Genomic DNA, 23826 nt, shown 5'->3' on the forward strand with positions numbered 1-23826 from the left:
ATATATTATATCGGATATATTACAGATCCTTAGAAATGATCTTCTTACATATATAATATATATGAATTCTTCACTCAAATGTCAAATTTCTTTACTCAAGGTAGTTAAAAACATGGCCTTGTCTGTGAACATTTGTCAGAAAGATTTTCATCAGCAATGGAGGTTGTTGGTGTGCTCACCACCAGAAAAGCAAGTTTGACCGCAGGATCATTTTTCGTTTATTCAGGTTACTTGTGCAAGTGATTCTTTGCCCCAAACAGCCAGATTACTGACTTAAAATTAGCTATAAGATAGCATGCAATGGCCCCGATGTAGGGCGTATGTGTGTCTATTTGTGTGTTTGAATTCAGGTGAATTCAGCACTCACCACAGACTTCTAACTCTGTCTCTCCTTCTCTCCTCTTCTCGGAAATGTAATTTGTCTAATAAAGTACATTTCCCCTCCTGCTTCAGTCAGCATAGAACATAAGCAACAACGGAGGTCAGCTAGGTGGGTTGCTGCTGCAGTCAGGTCGATCAACAGGAGTGAAGATAAAGCCACTTTTTAATCCGGAAAGTTTAAAAGTAATCTCCGAGCTCTCCTCCCGTCAGTAAACAGCTCCAGCTCAGACAGAATCTGATTTGAAACTCAAAGTGTTTATTCCTCCACAAGGTGTGGCTCTGCACTTGCCTCCCTCCTCAAGCTGGCTGACTTTAAGCAGCCGTAAGACTGATAGAAATAACTTGAGACCTTGTAAATAGTAGTTTACCAAAGTAATACGGACTCAAATGAGTTGTAGCTTCGAGACAAAGTCCTTCTTCTCATGCTTAATGTCAGCATGTCTTTAATGTTATTTGTGCATTGCCAAGAGTTTTCATTGTTCATTTTCAAAACATAATTTCACAGGAGGGGGACAGGCATTCAAACTGGGTGCATCATTACTCTTTTATATCATAAATGCAAATTTTTGGATCATTATCTGCAGAAATCAGCATGTAGACTCATTTTAGATTTGGACTAATAAACTACCCTCACTCTAGGGGTAACCTATACCCATTAAAAACTCTGTAGAAGATGTGTAGAATTTTAATGTGATTGTGGCATCTTTCAAACTATTGTTTTATTTCTATTCAGTTTTATTTTATTTTTACAATGGTTTCAATTAAATACAAATCTTCATCCGAAAAATTGCAACAGCAGCATCAGTAGTCGCCCGCTATGGTCTAAACTGGATTTGTTTATACACAGTTCTGCTCTGCTCTCAGACACATTTTGACAAACCTCCCAGCCTGTACACAATCACATACTTGTGTGCATTAAGTGTGAGTATAGTTTTGATGTGACCAGTGAATTAAGATGCATAGGTTTAATTGAGTACAATAAATTAGTAAAATGTCCACATTGTGTCAGTTATCAGTTCAGTGTCATTCAGTTAGATCAGATATACTGTAGTCTTCACAAATACTTTGTGATTCAGTTATCTTCCGTTACTCTCCTCCAGGGTCCAGCCGCATCTGAAGAAGTGCTTTGAAGGCATTGCTAATGTAGTATTCACCGACGTGCTGGACATCACCCACATGAAAAGCAGCGAGGGCGAGGTGGTGCAGCTGCTGGATATCATTTCCACCTCCAAAGCCAGGGGTCAGGTGGAGAAATGGCTTCTGGAACTCGAAAATGGCATGATTGCCTCGCTGCATAAGGTGATGTGTGGATTATTAATGATTGTTATCTTTAAAGCTTCTTTATTCTCCCATGTTCAAATAGGATTAGACGCACTCGACTCAACATTTGACACCAAAACTGAGCTCTGAGATTCAAGGCCTTTCCCTCTACGCTTATTATTCTCTTCCATGATACACGTGGGAGTTAAATCCTCTGTTGCTGCTGGGTCTATTGTAGGTAATTGGGGAGGCAATCGAGGCATACCCCAAGGAGTTGAGGAATGACTGGGTGCGTGCTTGGCCAGGCCAGACGGTGCTCTGCGTCTCACAGGTCTACTGGACGAAGGACATTCATGAAGCCATCATTTCAGGACAGAAGGTGATCAACTGCCTACTGTATACGATTACATGCAAATTGTGTTTTCTTAATCGTGTTTGGGTAAGGTCCATTTTCACATTATTTTGTTGTCTGGGCTCTTCCATACATAAGCTCACTTCAGTTTAGCCCCAGTTGTGCCTCTGATATACAGTATTGCTACACATACATACAAACCATAGACATGCGTTTTTCTTGAAAATAAATGAGTATCTTCGAAAACCCAGAAAACTCAGTATTTTGTTTAACACACTTACTGCTGGAGACTCTTTTAACCATTTGGATAGCACGTCTGCTGTTTGCACTATTGTAAGATTTTGTTTCAAGTCATGCAAATCATGGTTAGCACTGTTTACCGTGCAACAGACTAAATAGTTTTTGACCGACAGACCAACCCACATACCAACAAACATTCTGTTGAAAAGCAAGCAAGCAAGCAAGCAAGCCAGCGTGCTTTTCTGAAACACATCATCAAACAGTATGCTCTGAAGTTCCATGTTGTCTGTATCAAAGCTGTAACCATGGCAACGCATGATGTGAAGTATGTCATGTCAGACACAACGCGTGAGGCCGCCTGAAAGATTTCAAAGATTGTCAAGATGAGGTCAAGAACGTCTGATCACTTTTGGATAAACTCCATGACAAACAGATTACCGTTCAATCAGTATGCTACTTACAGTAATGACTTACCCAGTTGGCACTTTCTACAAGCTGTTATCAAATTCGAAACAGTCCAACTTTAAACACAGAGTGGGTACGGGACTCGCTGGTCTGATCTGGATTACAGACTGTTTTCAGTCTGTCACGTCAAATGAAGAGCACCTATATCTCATAAACTGACACAACTTTTTTTATGCTGCCGTAACCAGTTGTGGTTTCCAAACCTCTTTGAATCACAGGTCATATATATTGTATTTTTGAAATAGCCTCCAAACACAATTTGTTACATTTCCCTCATAAGGTGAAGATCGTGCCCAGTCAGCAATAGCTCTGATAAAAGATGGAAAAGTATGGTGTTTATCTCTTGGACAGCTTGACAGTGATCGACGTAATAGTCGTTTGCAGGCATCAAACTTGTGACCTTCATAGATGGGGTCTTGATAGCATTCTCCCTGTCTTGATAAACTCCAGCATGCTCTATCTTCTCTTTAATCATGTGTATCTCCCTCAGGCGTTAGATGCCTACCTGGAGCAGAACAACAAACAGATTGACGACATCGTGGCACTCGTACGAGGCAAGCTCTCCAAGCAGAACCGGGTGACCCTCGGAGCCCTTGTTGTGCTGGACGTCCATGCCAGGGACGTGCTCGCCACACTGGTGCAAAAGAAGATCAGTGATGAGAATGACTTTGAGTGGCTTAGCCAACTGCGCTACTACTGGGTGGTATGTAATAGAGGAATGGGTTGTTTGGGGATTCATTTCAACTGACTGCTTGACTTCTGAACTCTGCATAACACTTGTGCAGGAAAACACCCTCCAGACCAAGATGATCAATGCGGGTTTACCTTATGGTTATGAATACCTGGGCAACACTCCACGTCTGGTCATTACCCCACTCACTGACCGCTGCTACCGGTAAAGATACTACACAAGACCACTCAACAAATGTATTTGTCAGGATGCTTGTAGCTACCTCAAAGCAATCACTGCTTGATCAGTCAGTGTAAAATCCAACCTCATTGCAGTATATGAAAATATAAGGTTCCAGTGAGTCTGAAAGGTTTAGCACTCAACAGCTCAACCAGATTCCACAATATTGCTTCCCTGCAGTGAAGCCTGCAGTCACTTCAACATCTTATTAAGTTTTTCGACAGCGAGCTAGAGTTGACAGATGTCTACTTTGACAGATAAAAATATATGTACATAGCAAAGTGAGGAGACACTTCATCACATGACTCACTGACAGGCCATAAGGTATTCATGAGCCTTCTCTTGTCCATTCCTCCTTTTTCAGCACTTTGTTTGGTGCCCTCCACCTACATTTGGGAGGGGCCCCTGAGGGCCCAGCTGGCACAGGAAAAACGGAGACAACCAAAGACTTGGCCAAAGCTGTGGCCAAGCAGTGTGTAGTCTTCAACTGCTCTGATGGACTGGACTACATTGCTCTGGGCAAGTTCTTTAAAGTGGGTAAAACTCTTTCACCATAAGTCAGATTTACTTGAATTTTCCTACTACTTGCTCTGCAAATTTTATCTCTCACACACAGCTGTGACTGAACACATCAGCAAAAGCTGATACACACTGTTTCCTACACAGCAGAGAAACCAAGCATGTAGAAGAAATAGTTTACTAAGCAGATATTCACTCTTCAGATGGAAGTGTGCCAGAACAGATACTTCCACCATGGAATATACCAGCAGTCTCACTATCAGCACTTCAAGGAGTCCCATGCTGATTTCCCCCTGTCACAGAACTGCACACCAATGTTTTAATGTCACTGTATACAAAACATAACAATGTATACTTACAAATACATGGTAATACCGTAGTAAAGGTGTGTTTGCCGACCATTATGCATCAAATGTGATATAAATACAGTATATACGCAATAAATGTAGTATATGAAATGTACGCCACAACTATTTAGTGTCAAGAAATGTTTTTGTTGACACTGATTTTGCCTACACCTTACTGAAATGTCCTCCCACTTACCGCTCAAACAGTTGTTTTTGTGTGTGTCTGTGTACGTGTTACCAGGGCCTTTTGTCATGCGGAGCTTGGGCCTGCTTTGATGAGTTTAACCGCATTGACTTGGAGGTGCTGTCTGTGGTGGCTCAACAGATTCTCACTATACAGCGAGGTTTGTGCTGTTATTTTTTTTCTATATTATTTTTGACTTTCCGGCTTTTTTTTCTCCTTTGATCTTTGCATAAGCGGCCAGTATACCAGAAACAATTTTGGCGTATTCTCACTAGTAAAAAAAAAAAAAAAAAGCAGGTTTATGACTACAAAGAGATGCAACACAGAGCCGAGGCAATTTGTGAAGGCTGGCCAGCCGAACTTCAAGCATAGCTTTGTTCAACGCAGCACAGCAGTGTGTCCTGTGCTACAGGCGTTGAATGACTTGCACCATAAGATGCAAGTGCCAAAGGGAATACAGATGTTTCTTTGCTCAAAACTAAAGCTGGAAAATGCTAATAGGTTTCTGTTACTTAAATGCTGCTGCATTAAAAATATTTTTCACAGTTAGTTCAAGACCTGGAGTTTTTATTTGAATCAAAAATGTGTTGTGTGAAGTGTGATGTAAAGGTTACAAAGCCATCGCAAGCAAATTTTGGATTTTGGGCATAATTGAATTAATTTTCTGACCTAAGCAGCAGTTTGTGACAAATTTAAAAGCCAAGCCTGTCATCTGGATTTGTCACCTATTGATGGTGTACAGTTGTGGCAACTACAGAGTATCTATGTATGTAATCCTCAGTGTGCTCATTACAAAAAAGTGACCAAAGTACAAGTAAAAAAAAACACTGTATCTAACTGCATCTGTGTGTTCAGGGATTGCTGCCCACGCTGAGATGCTGATGTTTGAAGGGACAGAGCTAAAACTTAACCCCTCCTGTGCTGTGTTCATTACTATGAATCCTGGGTACGCTGGTCGCTCTGAGCTACCAGACAACCTCAAGGTAAACTCAGTTTCTCAGCCATTCATTTCTATCTAAATGTCCAAACAATGAACCACATTAACATGATTCCGAGGAGTTTGAATCACAGTATTCAATGTTTCTTGCATTAAAGGTAGCTCAAAACATAGCCTCCAAATATTACTGATGTAAGTTGTGGTTTTCAACGTAAAAATTTTAAATGTTTTGGAACTAAAAACTGTCTCCTGCACCAGGCTCTGTTCAGGACTGTGGCTATGATGGTACCGGACTATGCAATGATCGCAGAGATTGTGCTCTACTCGTGCGGCTTTGTGACTGCGCGGCCCCTGTCTGTGAAAATTGTAGCCACTTATCGACTCTGTTCTGAGCAGCTTTCCTCACAGCATCACTACGACTATGGGATGAGGGCTGTCAAGTCTGTGTTGACTGCTGCTGGAAACCTCAAGGTATCTCAATACTGATTCATTATGATGTGATAGGACGGAATCTTTGGTTGATTTACCGAAAAATTTGACCTGATATATACTTTACATATTATTTCTTTCAGTGTGTTTGATATTGACTGAGCACGGACACTAAGTCTGTTTCCTTTTTTTATTTTAAAATCCACTCTTGGAATACAGGGGTGTCATTAAGACACTAACTACATCTTTGCAGTGACTTTACAGTAACATTTGTCATCATTTAGCTCTGCAATTCAACCACTTCTTATTACATTTCTGTTATGTGGCTTTTTTACTTGTATTTTCTCATCTCGTGTTCTCCTCTTCGGGTGTGTTGAACCGCAGCTCGCGTTTCCAGAGGAGAATGAAGACACCCTGTTGCTGAGATCCATTATCGACGTCAATCTACCCAAGTTCCTGGCCCATGATCTAAAGCTGTTTGAGGTGCGACAGAGTTGAGCTCCTCCTGTCTTGATTAATGGAGCGATACACATCAAGTGATGTCTGCCCATGTTAATTCCAGTCACTTCATTTGGAACCATGACGCTCAAGGACAATTTAAGTCTGTTTGAGTCACAAAGGTTCACTGGATTATGTGTGTGTGTGTGCACCGGTTTCTGAAAATGTGAAAAATAATTTGTTGACCTATCTCAAGGTGAACCTGTGTATGCATGGGAGTAAGGTTGTGTTTAAAACTGTGTTAAAGTATTTATGTTCTCTCATTCAACTCAATCGTCTCCTTTGCTGTCTCCCATCTACTTTACTTTTCCATCTCAGGGTATCACCTCTGACCTCTTCCCGGGGGTCCAGCTTCCAAAACGAGACTACCGCGTCCTGCTGGAGGCCATCAAGGAAAACTGCCGGCGTATGAACCTGCAAGTCACCGATTTCTTTATTGAGAAAATCTTGCAGATCTTTGAGATGATGATAGTGAGGCATGGTTTCATGCTGGTGGGTGAGCCCTTTGGAGGGAAGACCAGTGCCTATCGTGTGCTAGCAGCAGCCCTTCACGACGTCTGTGAAAAGGTATGATACCCTGTGCTGTAGAGGAAAGTGGCCACTGTGTTCTTCATCTGTTGACAATAACAATTAAGACATTAAATCGTGGTATACAAACTGTGGTATTTGGCAAAATTTTGTAGTTTGGCGATGTAAATTAATCGCAACAAAAGTGGAGAAAAATGGGACGTCGAACTGTATGTCAGCATACTCCATTTCATGATTCCATGCATGGTACTTATTCTTGATCAATAGCTGTTCTACACTACTTTGTTTTCTTCGTTGTGTTGTCCTTGACGTCCAGCTTATATATAATGTTCTTGTCAGGTATTGACTTGGTCAATTTGTCAGGAATCGCCGTTTTCAGATGGTTAACCAAGCATTTTTTAATTGTATTTTATTACAAATTTTGTTGGGGTTTCCTGAGTCCTTGGGATAAGAACTTGCTCAGTCAGTAAAATAAAAAAAAATGATAGAAACCTTCATGTCAAGTAAAAATATGCATTACACTCAATATCCAAGGCTTATCTGAGCTACATGTTTGTCTCAAGTAAACACATCCATCCAATTTGTCAGGGCTGTAGTCTTTGTTTAGTAGTTATCGATCTCACGGTGAAGAGCAGAACTGGCTTGTTGTATTTACATGGCTGAGAGGGCTGAGAGGCATCCCACCAAGGAGACAGATGAAGGCCTGCTGATGGAACGCCTGGGAATGCCACATTTATCATCGTCATCCTTGTTGCTGCACATCCACTGATCATGTCCAACCCTCCCTCCCCTTTCTCTCCTTTTCTGTTGTTGTTTTTTTTCTTCAGCAGCTCACTTTACTCATTGTTTTTAACTCAAAGCGACACCTTGTCTGAAAAGCTGTTTGTTGCAGTTTTTGCTTCTTTTCCCTCCATTAGCAGAAGTCCTGTCATACGGACGCTAATCTTCAAGCGATTCAGTCATGCCATAGACAAGTTGGTCAAATTAGTGGCTCGTCATGCTCATTTCTGCAGTTTTTTTAATTTTTTTTAAATTTATACACTATATGTGTGTGTATCTATTTTGTGTGCATCCCATTCTTGAGTTAATTATATCTGTGTGTCTTCTTTATGTCTGTTTTTGCACCAGGGTTTGATGGATGAGAACCAGGTACAGATCACAGTAATCAATCCTAAATCCATCACCATGGGCGAGCTGTATGGGCAGTTTGACCCCGTCTCTCACGAGTGGTCTGACGGCATCCTCGCAGTCAGCTACAGATCCTTTGCTGCTTCTCAGGTAAGATGGCTGCTCAGAGTAGACTGTATTGGTTTAAACTCTTTGAGGATCAAACACAAGGAAAAACACACTATTGTATAACTTGTGAGGACCGAGTTGATTGAACGATACAGATGTGCAGGGTTAGTCACACACCATCTGTTCTTCTCTGTGATACAAAGCACCTGAAGTCCAACATAATTGCACATTATTCACCCATGTTGATATATGTGGTAAGATTTACATATTTATAAAATATGTCATGCTGCACAAACTACTGTATAGAGCCAATTGAGCATAGGAACTGTGGGAGCCCTAACATCACATGTTGACTCCCACTGCTTTTGATCTGCTTAATACTGTGTATATTCATGTGGACCAATGTTTTTTTCTTTATGAATCCTGTTGCGGAGACTGTGGTAAAGTTGATTAATTATCTCCAATGGAAGAAAAGAAAATGGTGTCTCATTCAGAAATACAAAAACCAAGACCAGACCGTATTTTAAAATCATCTTTAGGTTTTATTGAAGCATCTATATTGGATGTCATGTTATGTGTCTGTTATGTTATGTATCAAAACAAGCTCTAGTTTTTATATTTTGTCTCATACTCTTGATACTTGCAGACACATTTAATGAATGTCTTTCTTTTGAAAATGATTTACCTAGTAAACAAACACAAAGCAAATGTATGTTTTTTTTTTTTTTGTGTAATTTTACATGCCTTGCAGACAGTTTAGAAGCGTGGTTCACTGGAACTACATTTGAATTGTGTCCTGTCAGTCAGTCAGAATTAGACAGTGCTTTGTGTTGAATTGGTACATATACCCAGTCCTCTGGGTTTGTTATGGTGGAACTTAAAGCTGAAAACTTTCTTGGTGTTTATCGGAGAGGCTCCCTCAGTCATGATGGAAGGTGAGTAATCCACATCATTTATCCTCATGGAGATACCACACCTCCTGGAGGACACGGCTGAGGAGCCGAGCTAGGAAGGTGACTTACTATTGGGATCCTCTGAGAAATTTCTCCATATACAAGGTCATTGATTGAGTCTGTGTCTCTGTGATTATACAGGCAGACAAATATACACACACAGCCCCTCTGAGATCCTATTCTTTGGTCATATAAAACACAGTCAGATACTGTACTGTTTGTAGTCACTTTTCACAAATTTGCCAACCAATACTATGCTTCATAATACTTTCATTTTAGCTTTTAAACTTTTTTTTTTTTTAATCCACAAATCTCATCATCTTCGATTATTAAACACAAAAATGTTCTCCTGAAACTGTTGTCCACAGCTAATGGCTTCCCCCACAACAGTTTGACTGATGCACTTTTTCACATATGTCAAAACAGTCAGAACTTTGTTTTGGTGAAGGAAGTTTAGCTTTAGAAGAAGCTTTAGAGTAATATTAACATTTTATAAAGATGTTTCTCAGAGGAACATGCAGTGCGATGTCTATCATGCTGCGCAGCATCAGCTGGACGACAGTCAGACGGGTTACTTTTTGATGTAAGCCTCCAGCATTTTAAATATATGTCATACTGAGCTTCTGACATTAGATCTTTAAACTTCTGTATGATGTTCTGCCGTTTACACTTCTGTTCCTCACAGTCATCGCCGCTTGATTTCTGCATTTTGTTTACTTAACAAAAACTTAATCTTAGCCCAATTAACATAAGAGTTTTCACACTTATGCTGATTCCCAAAGCCACCATTGCTAGGATGACATTGCAGTGATTGTTTCTATCCCTTTTTCTGCCTCAGAATGATGTCCATGTGTTTTTGTTCCCACATTTGAATGATACCGTGAAAATGAGCACACTAAACAGTTTTCAGATGGAAATGATTTGGGTATAAATGGCCTCTATAATATGAACATTGAAGCTGTAAATGCAGTTTATTGTAACTGGAATTTTGGGGTTTGTTTACCCCAGGTGAGGTGAAATGGTTGGAGGATCTAGTAGAAGTATCATCACATTTCAGTGTGTTTCAGTTCAAATCTGTTTAGTGCTGGATGCTCAATTACCTTGTTACTATGTGACTGCAATTGTTGTACAGAGGTATCACTTGTTAGTTCTCCTGACCTTATCAAGTCATATGGCCTGTTCAAATTTGATCCACTTATATGAAAATTACAATTATCCGTCAAATAATGTTATATCAAAGTAATGACAGTAAGTGATACATAATATCAGCATAGATCACAGGCTTTAAAACCAATCCTGTCTCTATGGAAACAGGCATTTGAAGCAACTTTGTGCCACTAGATAAAGCAAAAAATATCTCTGTCTCAGCTACTTTGTGCTGCTGCTCAAAATAGACATTCAGGCTACCTACAGTACTTGTAAAGCAGAACTGAGATGACAGTAGAATTATTCTATTCCTTGAAGCCATGTGCTACCTCCATAACAATTGAGAAAACTGCTGCTGCACTTCCTCCTATGGCTTCAAACCTTCAAGCAAGTTATACTTGAGACACACTAGGATGTGCCCAGAGATTCAACATGCTCAAATGTTTGATGTTATAGGGAGCTGTGCAGCCAGAAGATGAGACTTAGATTCATTATTGTCTCCTCAGTCTCAGTTTACGAGTTTAGGATGGATCGTTGTACAATAGGCATGACATTCCAATTAATTTCAAGCTGGTAGAAAGAAAGGCTGCAGTGACAGGGTAAACAAAAGAAACATTCTGCTGTCTTGTTAAATTTAGATCTTTAATAACTCTCTTTCATTCACACACACACACACACACACACACACACACACACACGGACAGTGATTTACTGATGGCAGTGGGTGCACGTCATAACGGAAAATCATTTGTTTGCCGTATTCTCAAATTGTTTCCAAATGAACTTGTCATTTTAAAAACTGTGTCTGTATATAAAGTTGTCATTGTACAAATTGTTTTTTTGTCAATGAATAAGGAGTGTGAGGAGTGATTATGACAGCCGAGGCAGTACATACTGATGCAATGAAAATAGAAAACAAGAACAAGGCTGGTCTTAATTCAGTTTCAAGAAACTCATTTTCCTCCTCTGGGTAGAAGTCTCTTTGTTTTGCTCTTTTTTTTTCTGCATCGCATTTTACTAAACTAATTCTTTGTGTGCTAATCTGGAGTCAGCAGCAGTGTAGTGTATTAAACTCACTGCATATACACAATGTAATTTTCGTTCTTTTTTTTTTCAGTGCCAACGCTCTCTGTCAGATCATTACATTATGGCGTACTCACTTTCCTCTCAAGCACCAGATGGCCCCAGCTCAGGCATCTCCATTTGTTTATATTTCAACAAATCAATTTAAAGCACAGCCCTTGCCAGTCCATTTAACTGGGGAATAGACTCTTGTTGTCATCTCCCATTATGACAGTGTAGGTGTTAATTTCATTCATTTAGCAAAGATTATTCGCTAGCATTATAATGCACAGGAGATGTTTCGTGACCTTGAAAGTATGCACACAGATTTCTGTCAGAGGGAAGGTAATGGAAACAGTATGTGCATACGATTAAAGGATACCGGCACTGTCTTCATAAACCAAGTGATATAATGTCAGTTCTTTTCTTGCACTTTTAAGCCCTCCTTCTAAACTTTAAAGCTCCGGGAATACTTAAGAAATTTAGCATATTTTAGTTTGTCTTTTCCTTGAAGTAAAAATCCTCCTCCTCAGAGTTAGAAGTGTTTATCTGTCAGACTGTTTGTGCCTCCTTACATCCATACATTCCACCTTCCATCTGTCAATTGTCTCATCATCAATTATTACAAAGTTTTACACTTATAGCTATATTTGCTTTATAGGGAATGTGTTACATTTTGGTTAGGTAGAATAAATGAAAAACTCAAGCAAGTAGGTAACCAATGTGGTCAATGTGGTGACTGTTTGCGACCTTTCTTTTGATGTAATTGTGCCATAAGGTGTGCTGAAAATGTGCCTTCAGCGTGTGAGCAATCATATTTCTTTCTCCTCTCAGAGCCCCGACAGAAAATGGCTCATCTTTGACGGCCCAGTGGACGCAGTGTGGATTGAGAATATGAACACAGTGCTTGACGACAACAAGAAGCTGTGTCTGATGAGCGGTGAGATCATTCAGATGTCGCCACAAATGAGCCTCATCTTTGAGCCCATGGACCTGGAGGTGGCATCGCCAGCCACAGTGAGAAACACCTTCACTTTGATTTAGGGTTTTGTCCGAGTTTTCGTTCTAGCAGTGATGGTTTTCAATCTCTGGATATAGCTGAGGATGGAAAATGTATTGTTATTTAGAAACGTACATTTCTCTCTACACAGATGGTAGTTTTTGCAACTGGTTTTGAGCACATTTTTTTATAAATATAGCCCATCGCTCTCTAACCAACATCATCTCATCATCCTTCCAATGACACACAAATGCCCTTCATGCCTGTCTTTATCACACACTTTCTTGAGTATTCTTCCTAAATGGTCATGCCCTGGTGCTGTCTGCTTTCATTGTCTGTTATCTACCTGATTACAGTAGAATTTGTCAAAAAACGGAACAGCTGTTCAAAACATATGTACAAAACATTCAGCATTTTGAGATCATATTTTGATTGATTTTTATTAATGTGTCTAAAGTGTGTGTCTAAATGGCTGTAATGAATGCTATTTAGCACAGACAAACACAAGGAAGTGCTCTGTTCAAGAGTCTGTTAGTATATTTTTAATTGACCCCAAAATATCTTCATGCATTTAACTGTTCCAGGTCTTCATGTCCTACCAGAGTGAAATCACATAACTACTTTTTCCCTGTTTCTCTTATTTCATTTCCCACTGAGGCTATGTGAAATGGAAGTTTGCAGTAGACACACATGTTTTGCAGGTTGTATTTTTGCTCGAGGAGATAACCAACATATTATAAATGCAGTCAGTCATAAAACTTTAAAACTTGCAAACAAAAACATCACAGGCTTTGAAATAAATTGCAATCCTTGTATAGATCTAGAGAATACGTTAAAAAAAACATTTTAAACAAGAAATTGTACCTCTCCTTATGGTCCTTTGTTGTGAGGCGGTAACAAAGGCACTCGATTTCAATACATAGATGCCTTGAGAGAATACCTTTGCATCTCCCTGGCTCTATGTTTTTATTAAGCAGACTTCAATTTTTTATTCTCTATAGCCTGTCAGCTGTTCCTTTCAACATGCTGAATGCAGAGGCATCAACATTTTTGTGATCACAGCGAACTCCCCCTACTTTGTGCAGGGTCCCTTTTGTGCACTGTTAATCTCTCCTTCTCCTCCTTTCCTTCATTTTTCCTTTCTTTCTGCCTTTCTTTGTCTATTAAAGTTATTGTTCTCCCTTTATGTACTCTTTTAAAGAAGCACTCTTTTCTTTCACTATTTCAGATCGGCATGCCTCTTAGCTACTGCTCATACATCATGTCTTCACCGTACACGGCTTATCTTTCCTCTTTTCTTCTAACTTTACCTGCACTGAAGCTATTGCTTGGGTGGGTCTTGGAGCTATGGGATCTCATTTAAAAGCTTACCTATAGAAAAAGGTAGTAATCTAGCTATCAGATTGTCATTAAACATGGAATCACATATGCAGGAAACTTGTATTTACGGTATACACCAGTTTAAAGGGTATGATATGAACTATTTGGATGAACTCCATAAATATAAAGATAAAATTAGGGCTCCAAACCACCACAATTCTATTTTTTCTTTTTGATTAAGATGATGATATCGTAATAATCATTAATTAAGTTTATCACACTGCATTGGCCATAGTATCCTTATAAATTGGTTGTTCTTTGAGTACCACTGGTTCAGATATGTGTTTTAAGACGTGATGTATGTTTGTGGCAGGTGTCTCGCTGTGGTATGATCTACATGGAGCCTCATATGCTTGGTTGGAGGCCCTTCTTGTTGTCCTGGCTCAATACCCTGCCCGCTACAGTCAACGCAGTGCACAAAGACCTCATCACTGCCCTTTTTGACCGCATACTGCCCGCCTGCTTACAGCTCATTCGAAAGGCCACCAAGGTGCTGAACCATCCTCAGTTAATACAGTGTATTTTTTCAGCTGGACTTGGTTGGCAAATAGTATAATTGTCTTTTCTCGAATAAGGGGAATTTTTCACCCTTTGTCTACAGTAGACAGTACAGTACATTTTTCTTTGGTTATTGATATTATGTCTGTGTATTTCTTCCTGCATGTTTTATCAGAAAAGTTTGACCTTTAAATAGTTCCATTTTAGTTTAGCTTCTCTTTTTCTTGCAGCATTGTCTCTTGATTGACAAGTTTAGTCAACTGCACAAACCTTCTAATGAGTTCTGAGTGCAGTACTGTACTCAGACATCACTTGTCTTCGAGTTTTGATGTGTTTTTGTTTCTCTTCCACCTTTCTTAGGAGCTGTCGCCGACCTCTGACACCAATCTAGTCAAATCCCTGATGAATCTGATGGACTGTATGATGGATGAGTTTCATGATGAAGCAAAGATGAAGAGCATGAACGAAAACGATATTTGCTCCTGGTTGGAGGTTTGTGAACACACCCACTGCTACTATTGTTCCTGCTATGAACAATTATTATTGTTTAATTAACAATGATAAGTTATTCATTGAATATGTTAAACCACAAGTGGCTACAGCAACGTAAATGCCCATTATGGGTTATTAGAAAACATTAATGAGTTAATTAAGGTTTATTAATCCCAGTGTTCTGGAAGCATCCTGCCAGGTACAATATACACACATAACATAACCAAGCCTCTGTATCTGAAGGTCTTAGTGTCAAACATCTACTTGCATAACGCAACAAAGCAAACGTACAACAGTTGAACCACAAAAGCTTAGAAACACTAATCACCAATGTGTCACCATGTCATCTTCTGTCAAAAAGTTGCACTTGAACACACAGCAAAGACTATAGCTGACCATGTACATTTATTCTGTGCTTGTATGAGAGGAAATAAATAGTAAGAACTCTAAACAGAGTTGTTATATGCTCAGAATACAAATCGAGAATATTTCTGGTTTAAAAGAATTGCGATGTCAAGTTTTGTTTCCCCATTGATGTTGTAAGCCTGTGGTTTTGCTTGTGAGTGCAGAAAATCATGGTGGAGACAAAAAAGGCTTACATAAGTGAGAAACCGCACTAAATGGGTAAAATGACCGGTTTGCTTGAATGTATAGCAAGAGAAAAGAGACAAGAGCCACTGGTGCCAGATACACTGCAAAACTACAGAGGACACTGACCAAATTTGACATATTGGCAGACCAATCTCCCCTGTTTTGACCTAGTATGGTAGTGAATACAGGCAAACTTTCTGACTTCTATTTTTCCTTCTCGTCAGTTCCCAAATTCTACAAATGCCTTATTCACAGCCTAGTTAGAACAAATGTTGTAACACAGGTATGAAATGATCAAATTGTGCGGTACAAGTAATCTGTAGCTGTAAAGTGCAATTAAATAACAACAGTTCCAACAATGGTCTTATTTATTTCGATGGATCCCCATTAGCCACTAATATGGTAGAGGCTTTTCTTCCTTGGGTCCACACAAGCACACGTTACATCGTAATATAAAACAACTAAAAATCCAAGACAAAAAGAAACAAACAATGATAAAACAATAAAACTACTAATGACAAAAACAATGACACAGTGCCCACATTGTCTCTATAGTCAGAGAAATATCTGATACAGTTTGGAAAGCAAAGGAAATGAAATGAAATGAAATAAATACAAAACATGACCAGAAATGTCTCTCATTAATGATCATATATTCAGTAATTATGTATTAAAACCCATCCTGTTTAAAGGGCAGCTGGTGTTCTGTTCCATTAGATATTTTATTCAAACTTTTTAAAAACAGTTTTACTTGTTAACTTTGAAATGTCTGATGATAAGCTATTCTATATTGTCATCCTTTTGTACATGACAGTAAATCTCCTTGCATTAGTTTTTGAGACAGGAACTGAAAAACAGCCTCCTTATGCCTCTCTAGTATCAAAATTATGGGCCTTCCTGATATAGTATTAATATTTAAGAGGGATCATTTTACATCTGTAGCTTGATTGAGTGATGTTCAGTGTTAGACAATCTGCTGTTACTTCTGCAGTCCCTCATGAAATACAAGAGTTCACAGCTCAGGTTGTGAACCGAAAACAACAGAATTAACGATGGCATTTCCTCTGAAGCCCCCAAAAAGCCCACCCCCTTCCCTTTTACATACTGTTTCGATCAAGTCTGCCTCCGAACAGGTCCACAAAGCGTGGAAAAGTTTTAGCAGATGAGTGCTTTTTTTGCCCCCTGCATGAGTTCCAATCGATTTTTTTTGGTCCTGAATCCTGTCTTTTGAAAGCACTGCTATTATCCCCCTGTGGCACACTGCACTGATGAATGCCTTTCAACCTCTCTCTCCCATGTTTCTCAGCCATTCATTATCAAAGTGTTGAATTAATCAGCCTTTAAACAGCAGGAGCTATCATGAGGCTGCTAAGCTGATGATAGCTCATGAGGCCATTGGAATTTTCAATGACTACAGGATTCCTGTTGTTTTTCCCAACAAAGACATCTGTGCTCCGTGGATTCTGGTGTTTGTCTCATGAAATAACATGTGTACTGTACATTTGAATCAGTTCAATGATTTTAATCTTGTCTGTGCAATGAGAATGTTGACAAACTATCTCTACTAAGATGTCATACTTTTATGAAAGTATCTATTTAGTAACTTGATAACCTGATACTCAGCAATAATCTAGAAACACTTTACTGAACATAAATGTCCATATTGTAGGTGGTGGTCCACAGGTAAGGATTGTAAAATATAATGAATAACAGAAAGTAAAAAAATGCAGCTGTAAAGTAGGTGATTTTATGATACCATTAAAAAAAAAGCAACAAAAACATGAACTGTATCATGTAATAAGGTCCATGTTTATCCAGTTATTATATTCTACTTAAGCAACTGGTGTGAAGCATTAATGCACTCATCCAATTAATTATTTGGCCCACAAAAGCAATGAAGGCTGTCCTTATTTTTTTCTTTTACACAGGGCATCTTTGTGTTCTGCCTGATGTGGTCTGTGGGTTCCAGCTGTGATGATATCGGCCGACACAAGTTTGATGCTGTGGTTAGGGAGGTACTGAATGGCTCTCTAAGTGAAGAGACACGAGCCTGCCACGGCATCCTGGCCACTGTAGAGGCTCCAGCTAAACAGCTCACAGTGCCGCTGCCCACTGATGGAACAGTCTACCAATATCGCTTCATTAAAGAGGTATGGCTGCTTCTGATAATTGTGTAGCGGAAAGCACTGCGCTGCATTTTTATGCCCCCACGGCGGCGATATCTGTGGCCGGAGGCGTAATGTAATTCAGGCTGTCAATCCATACATCTGTTCATCCATCTCATTCTTGTGAACGCAATATCTCAAGAAAGCCTTTAGGGAAATTCTTCAAATGTGGATGGAAAGATGAACTGATTAGATGTTGGTGGTCAGAGGTCAGGGTAAATTGGCACGAAAACCAAATATCTCTCTGTCATAATAAAGAATACGAATGATTATGCAGTTCTATACAGTAGTTTTTGACCACAGTAACTGACAAAACCACTTATGGACTTGACAGAGTTACATACCATTATTACATTTTTCTTTTTCCTCAGGGGTCTAAAGAGGGATGCTCATTTTTTATCTTTGTGTGACCTTTATTGTGTCTTGCTTCAGTCTCAGTCGCACAGCGCCACCTGCACTTAATTATTCGCCAGTTAATTTGTATTTTGTTTTTATTATGTGATGGAAAATTCAGTTTCATATCAATGTTACAGTCTTGTTTCCCAATTTAAGCAGATTTGAGATATTTTGTAAATGTGGTTTGTAAATGTGTTGAAAGTCCACTGTAACAAAGTTTTTAGAGAAAAATTACCCTGGAATTGATCTAATCAGTGTGACATTTATGCATTTATTAGTAATTATCCAGGCTATATTGAATATAAAATGGGTTTGGCCAAGATCTCTTATTTAGAGTTTATATGGATTTAACAAAGAAGTCTGGCTACACAAGACTATTATGGATTTCTCTTTGGTACCAAAGCCAGAGGGATGGTTGATGCCACATCTAGCTTCAAAGCCATTTACCAAATATACATCATGTTGATATTTTGTAGGCTATTGAAGGAAAAGGTCATATAAGATTAGAGACCTTTTATGTACAAATACCTGATCGGTCTATGTCTCACAGTGTAGACAAATCCATGTGGATGCTCCATGTTGTCATACTTTGACATCTACAGCCAGAGACTAGATATTATGTGTCGACTTGATATGTTTTGTTTGAGTGGAGGCACAATTCATTTTCATATCTAAAATGGAAGTCCTAGTCGTTTTTTTTTTCCTCCTTCTACAGGGCCCAGGCAGGTGGGAGCTCTGGACAGATGAGCTAAATACTGCTCCCCCCATATGCAAGGACATGCAGTTCAATGAGATCATCGTGCCCACTGAGAACACAGTGCGCTACATGGCACTGATGGAGCTCCTCGTCACCCACCAGAAGCCCGCTATATTCATCGGTCCCACTGGTACCGGCAAGAGTGTCTACATTACAGTGAGTCATCTGCTTTCTATTATTTTATTAATGTGACATTTGGAAAGCACTTTGGTATAAAGTGTTGAGCAGAAAGGAATTTTAGGTAAGAATGATGCAGATACACCACATCCAGCAGATTTAATCGACCACAGCTACTTAAAGGTCATATTGATATCATTTTCAACTAAATAAATCTTTTTTTTTTTTAATAATACGCTTACAGAACTTGGAGAAAGGTGCAGAATGAAAGTGTCTGTTTTCCTCAAAAACATCATTATGATTGTGAATTAAGAGTTTTGATCAGGTCCAAAGTGACTGTATTGTTTACCTCTGTGTAAGAATTCTGACAGTTGGTTCCAGCTGTTAAAAAGGTTGCTAACAATATCATAACGCCAATGGTGTTGGTATCAGTTTGCACTAAGCATACTGTACTGCTTTAAAGTCAGCTAGCTAGCGTAACTATTATAAAATCACGCTTATTTCTGTGGCTGATATCTGTGAGTGAGTACAAAAGGGGACTGTCGGGCCTTGGTGGAGGTTTGCGCTCTACTAAATGCAATTCTACAACAACATTTGTTGTAACACCATTTTTTTTAAGGTTCAGACAATCCACAATGATTATTGAAATAGTATCAAAAGGTACTTTGTGGAGTTTAGTTTTTTGCAAAATTCATTTGGTGTATCCCTGAGGCAACATGTATTTTCTTCCTCACTAAAATTACCTTTTAGATATTCCTAAACCTTCATTGTTACATGTTTATTTGCTAGCCTGCAGTGTTCTATATTTTGACGTTGGCTAGCGTATTGCTGTGCTTCGTGGTGCCTTTACCATCACCATTGATCATCAAAATAGCAGGAAACCTTCGGCATGAATGTGAATCATGCCACCTGTATCCCCATGCACGTGAGTCCCAAGATACAAACTAAACTGGGACCCATTCATCATAACATTGCCCATTGTGCTACATATGGTCTAAAACCTCCACAGGGTCCCTATAATTTGCTTGAGCTAAATTTGTCTTTTTTTTTATTTCTCCGTTCGTCTCTTTTTTTGCCCATCGTCTGCTCTCAAGGGGAATGGGGGACTGGACTTCAAGCAATTTTTATTAGTAGAAATGTTTATTTTCATAAGCTGAAAAACACTGTCATTCTTTCGGTTGAGTGAACATTTGTTTCCAGTGTAGTGTAGTCCCAGCCTCAGGAAACTTAAGCAAGTGCTCCTGACACACAAATTATTTGGAGGCAATACAGCCACAGACACCAGGTGTGAAATGGCCACCTTGGAGGAATACTGAGTATCTCTCCGCAGACCTTCAGCTATTTATATCAAGGACTAATCCCCCCCTCCTTCCCTTTGCTTCATTAGTTCCTCCATTAGTGTGCTCAAACTTGAGACTCTGGGGTGAATAGAGATCATCTCACTGGGGAGCCTGCCTTGTTCTCCACTTCCTTCCTGTCTGCGTGGTGGAGCAGCCCTGTCCCGTGCAACCAGCAGACCGTGGCTGAATCCCAAATCTGGCAGGAGTGATAAAGGAGCACCAGCTACTCAGACCATAAGAATGTGACTGGCACGATGCCCGCACCAATACCATCAGACAGCTGTACACAAGGCTCCTTCACCTGCCTCAGTGGACTCTTGAGTGAGACAGACAGAAGCTGTGCCACTGGTTTATAATTTAGTCAAGAGGATGATGATGCACCACGGCTGCAGCATGTGATCATTCTCATCACAAGCCCCCTTTAATTATGCAGGTCATTACCCACATGATTTCACAATTGTGTGAGAGCACTGTGATCATGCTAATAAACATGTGCACAAGGGAAGCATGAGTGCTTACCACATACGGTACATAATAAAATACCATGAAAATAGATCAAATGCTTATAAAAGACATCAAATCACCCGTGACAACGTTCTCTGTTCTACCTTCTCTGCTCATAGAAACACAAAAGGCCAGTTGTCCAAAAGGCCATCTTATCAAAATGACCTTTCATGAAAGCCTCTTAAAGCTTTTAGTGAAATGCCCTTTTGTAAACCTTCATGCGAAATCAAAAATTCATTGATTTTACCCTTTTGACCTGCAGAACATTACTTTAGATATTTCCTCAGAGGGCAACTAGCCCCCTACTTCATTTCACAGTCATTTTCAGCGATTAACTTAGATCCAGCTTTTATCTAATGAAATTCCCACTAAATGCCACATTTAATTAGATTATAAAGCTTATCACAACCATTTTCTGGGATCAAATACGAAATTATCATTTTATGTGTACTCTACCTGTACAGGCTGTATTTGGCATGCTGACACAGAACAGAGGGTGAGATCACTTTGAAACATTTTCAACCAAATGTACTATTTGTCAAGTATGCAATTATCAAGCTTGCTTGAAGTCCCCATGGATGTTCTAAATATCCCCATAAATACACACATACATTTGATTAATTGTACTGTACAACAACAGGGTGTACTTCATTAGTAAATCCTTATACAAACTGTGTAAACATTCCATTTATTGTCATACAGTGCTTTTTTTTCAGAGTGTCTCTTTTCCTGAGAGATTTGATGATAATCTTTGTTTGTATTTCTAATATCTCTTGCCCAGGACTTCCTATTGAATCAGCTGCAGAAGGATGTGTACAGCCCATTATTTATCAACTTTTCAGCTCAGACCACAGCTGCTCAGACCCAAAACATTATTATGTCCAAGCTAGATAAGCGGCGCAAAGGAGTGTTCGGTCCTCCATTGGGAAAGAAAATGGTACGGCCTCTTTCTTGTATTCATTAGATGTTTTATCGTGGAATGGCTTGTTTCAGTTTGCACTCATATCAGTGTTGAGTCACTAAAAGGCTGTCAGTTGTAATGATTTGTAGTCCTTTTTTAAAGCAAGCACACTTTTATTCTTGGATGCATGTGTAATGTGTTTTTTCTACAAAAAGACTATAGTTTTAAGTATGTTGTGGCATTATCAGTATTTCATCTTGTTTTCTAATGTAATACTTTGTCAGGTGATATTTGTTGACGATGTGAACATGCCAGCCAGGGAGGTTTATGGTGCCCAGCCCCCTGTAGAGCTGCTGCGTCAGTGGCTGGACCACTGGAACTGGTATGACACGAAAGACTGCTCTATGATCAACTTGGTGGATATCCAGGTCATTTGTGCCATGGGACCACCTGGTGAGTAGCAATTGTGGTTTTATCAGAAGTGTATTGTCAAAGCAATTATATTGAATCAGAGCCCTTGATTGGTTGATGGACTGCAGATGTTTAGGTGGGTAAAGCGAATACTTTATTTTCCTCTAACGGCTGCTGAGGTGTTGTCAGTGTCACAAAGCACTACCTGCTGTTTCGTGGAGCTCCTCACTGCCTTAAGCTGCTCACAGATAGCAAGTGTTTACCACTTCCACCTACACCACAACCACCGCCGGTGTAAATGTGAAACCAGCCCTGTCCACTGAGGCAGCTGGCAGCAACAGCTGTCAGAGAAAGAGGCTGGGTGCCACACTCAGGTGCCAACACAGCTACAGTATTTGCTCCCGATGCCTGTGCTGACAGTTGTTCAGCTTTTCTAAGCTGCTGCCCAGTATAGCCATGGCAGCCACTGAACCCACACCAAGGAAAACAATGGAGGAGCCCATTTTTACTGGTGTCCAAGTATATTGAATTACAAATGTAAACGTGTGTGTTGAATTGAGACCAGTGCTATGTCCTGGTAACTCAAACATCAATGAACCATAGGGCTAGCAGCTACTGTTGTCCCCTTTGTAGACTCTGTTGACTGAGATTCAGACTTAGATCAAGTCATGAGTGGATTCCCTGTGTGCTATGCCATTGGGGGACATATTGTTGGTCTAGAAAATGTGTGAGCAAATTCTGAACCTTAGTTACCCTTTTAAATGTAAGTACATCACTATGAACATGAGAGCAACATGTAGTGTATTTTGTCATCTAAAATGCTGTGGTTCTCTTAATATAATGATGCATTCAAAAACTGAAATAATAATAATAATGTTGTAATAGAAAAAAAAATAGTTGGGGTTTTTTTTGCTCACAAAAAGACAGAAAATAGACATGGAAATAAGAAGAAAAAAAAGGTACACTGGGTCATAGTGTAACAGAAACAGTTCAGTGGAGGCATACCAACAGTATGAGGAATGTTATATGTGACAGAGATATAGTTTATCTCTTTCTGTCCTGCTTGTATTTCAGGTGGAGGGAGGAACCCTGTCACCCCTCGGTACCTGCGCCACTTCAACATGATTACCATTAATGATTTTGACGAGAAGACTATGTACACAATCTTCTCCAGGATCACAGACTGGCATTTCACGATTAGGTATGTTTATACCCAGGGATCTACATATCATCCACTGAGCTACTCTGGTGCACATAAACTGCATCAATTTCAGTCTTTAGTAAATTATATTAGAGCCACAACTTTTTAAGGCTCTGGGATGGTATCCCACCACTTTTATCAACACAATGAATTCTAAATTAACCAAACAAAGATTCAAATATCGTCTCTAAAAAATGCCATTGTTGTAGTCATATTTTAATGTATTATTCCACTTTAGAACAGAAATAATTATATTATTAAAACTGACAGGCGACTACAAGTTAGGAGGATACATTGTTCTACACATGATTCTGTTTCAGTAATCACAGGATTAAATATGTTCTTTTTCCTCCCCTCTCACGGCACTGCTACAGTGTTTACCTCAGAGACCCCAAGTCCGGAAGCAATCAAATCTGTTGGATAGGTTTCAAATCTATCCAACCACTCCTGCAAACAGGAGTATCACCTGCATTCTAACAAGATAGCATTTTAACACTTTGGCATATATTGGAGTTTTGGAAATACAATGTTAATGCATTAATATGATAGAAAAGTATCATTGATCATACATATTTATTTAACATATAAATATTTCATTGATACATTTTTCACTTAATTATGGGAAA

The 23826-nt window shown here is 39.4% G+C and overlaps 1 protein-coding gene across 2 annotated transcripts in view; it reads left to right on the forward strand.

Moving 5' to 3' along the window:
- dnah7 (dynein, axonemal, heavy chain 7) overlaps positions 1-23826 on the forward strand; it is a 74188-nt gene that overhangs the window by 18908 nt on the left and 31454 nt on the right. For both annotated transcript variants that reach the window (XM_030429259.1, XM_030429260.1), the window contains exons 21-39: positions 1482-1680; positions 1880-2020; positions 3189-3401; positions 3484-3593; positions 3973-4141; positions 4716-4818; positions 5514-5641; positions 5854-6066; positions 6409-6507; positions 6841-7089; positions 8179-8328; positions 12282-12464; positions 14141-14317; positions 14686-14817; positions 17337-17558; positions 18685-18882; positions 21469-21624; positions 21873-22041; positions 23074-23200. In XM_030429259.1, coding sequence (XP_030285119.1) covers positions 1482-1680; positions 1880-2020; positions 3189-3401; positions 3484-3593; positions 3973-4141; positions 4716-4818; positions 5514-5641; positions 5854-6066; positions 6409-6507; positions 6841-7089; positions 8179-8328; positions 12282-12464; positions 14141-14317; positions 14686-14817; positions 17337-17558; positions 18685-18882; positions 21469-21624; positions 21873-22041; positions 23074-23200 — 3138 coding nt within the window. The remainder of the gene's footprint in view (positions 1-1481; positions 1681-1879; positions 2021-3188; positions 3402-3483; positions 3594-3972; positions 4142-4715; positions 4819-5513; positions 5642-5853; positions 6067-6408; positions 6508-6840; positions 7090-8178; positions 8329-12281; positions 12465-14140; positions 14318-14685; positions 14818-17336; positions 17559-18684; positions 18883-21468; positions 21625-21872; positions 22042-23073; positions 23201-23826) is intronic.

The sequence above is a fragment of the Sparus aurata genome, chromosome 9, assembly GCF_900880675.1.
Source record: "Sparus aurata chromosome 9, fSpaAur1.1, whole genome shotgun sequence".
Lineage (NCBI taxonomy): Eukaryota > Metazoa > Chordata > Actinopteri > Spariformes > Sparidae > Sparus > Sparus aurata.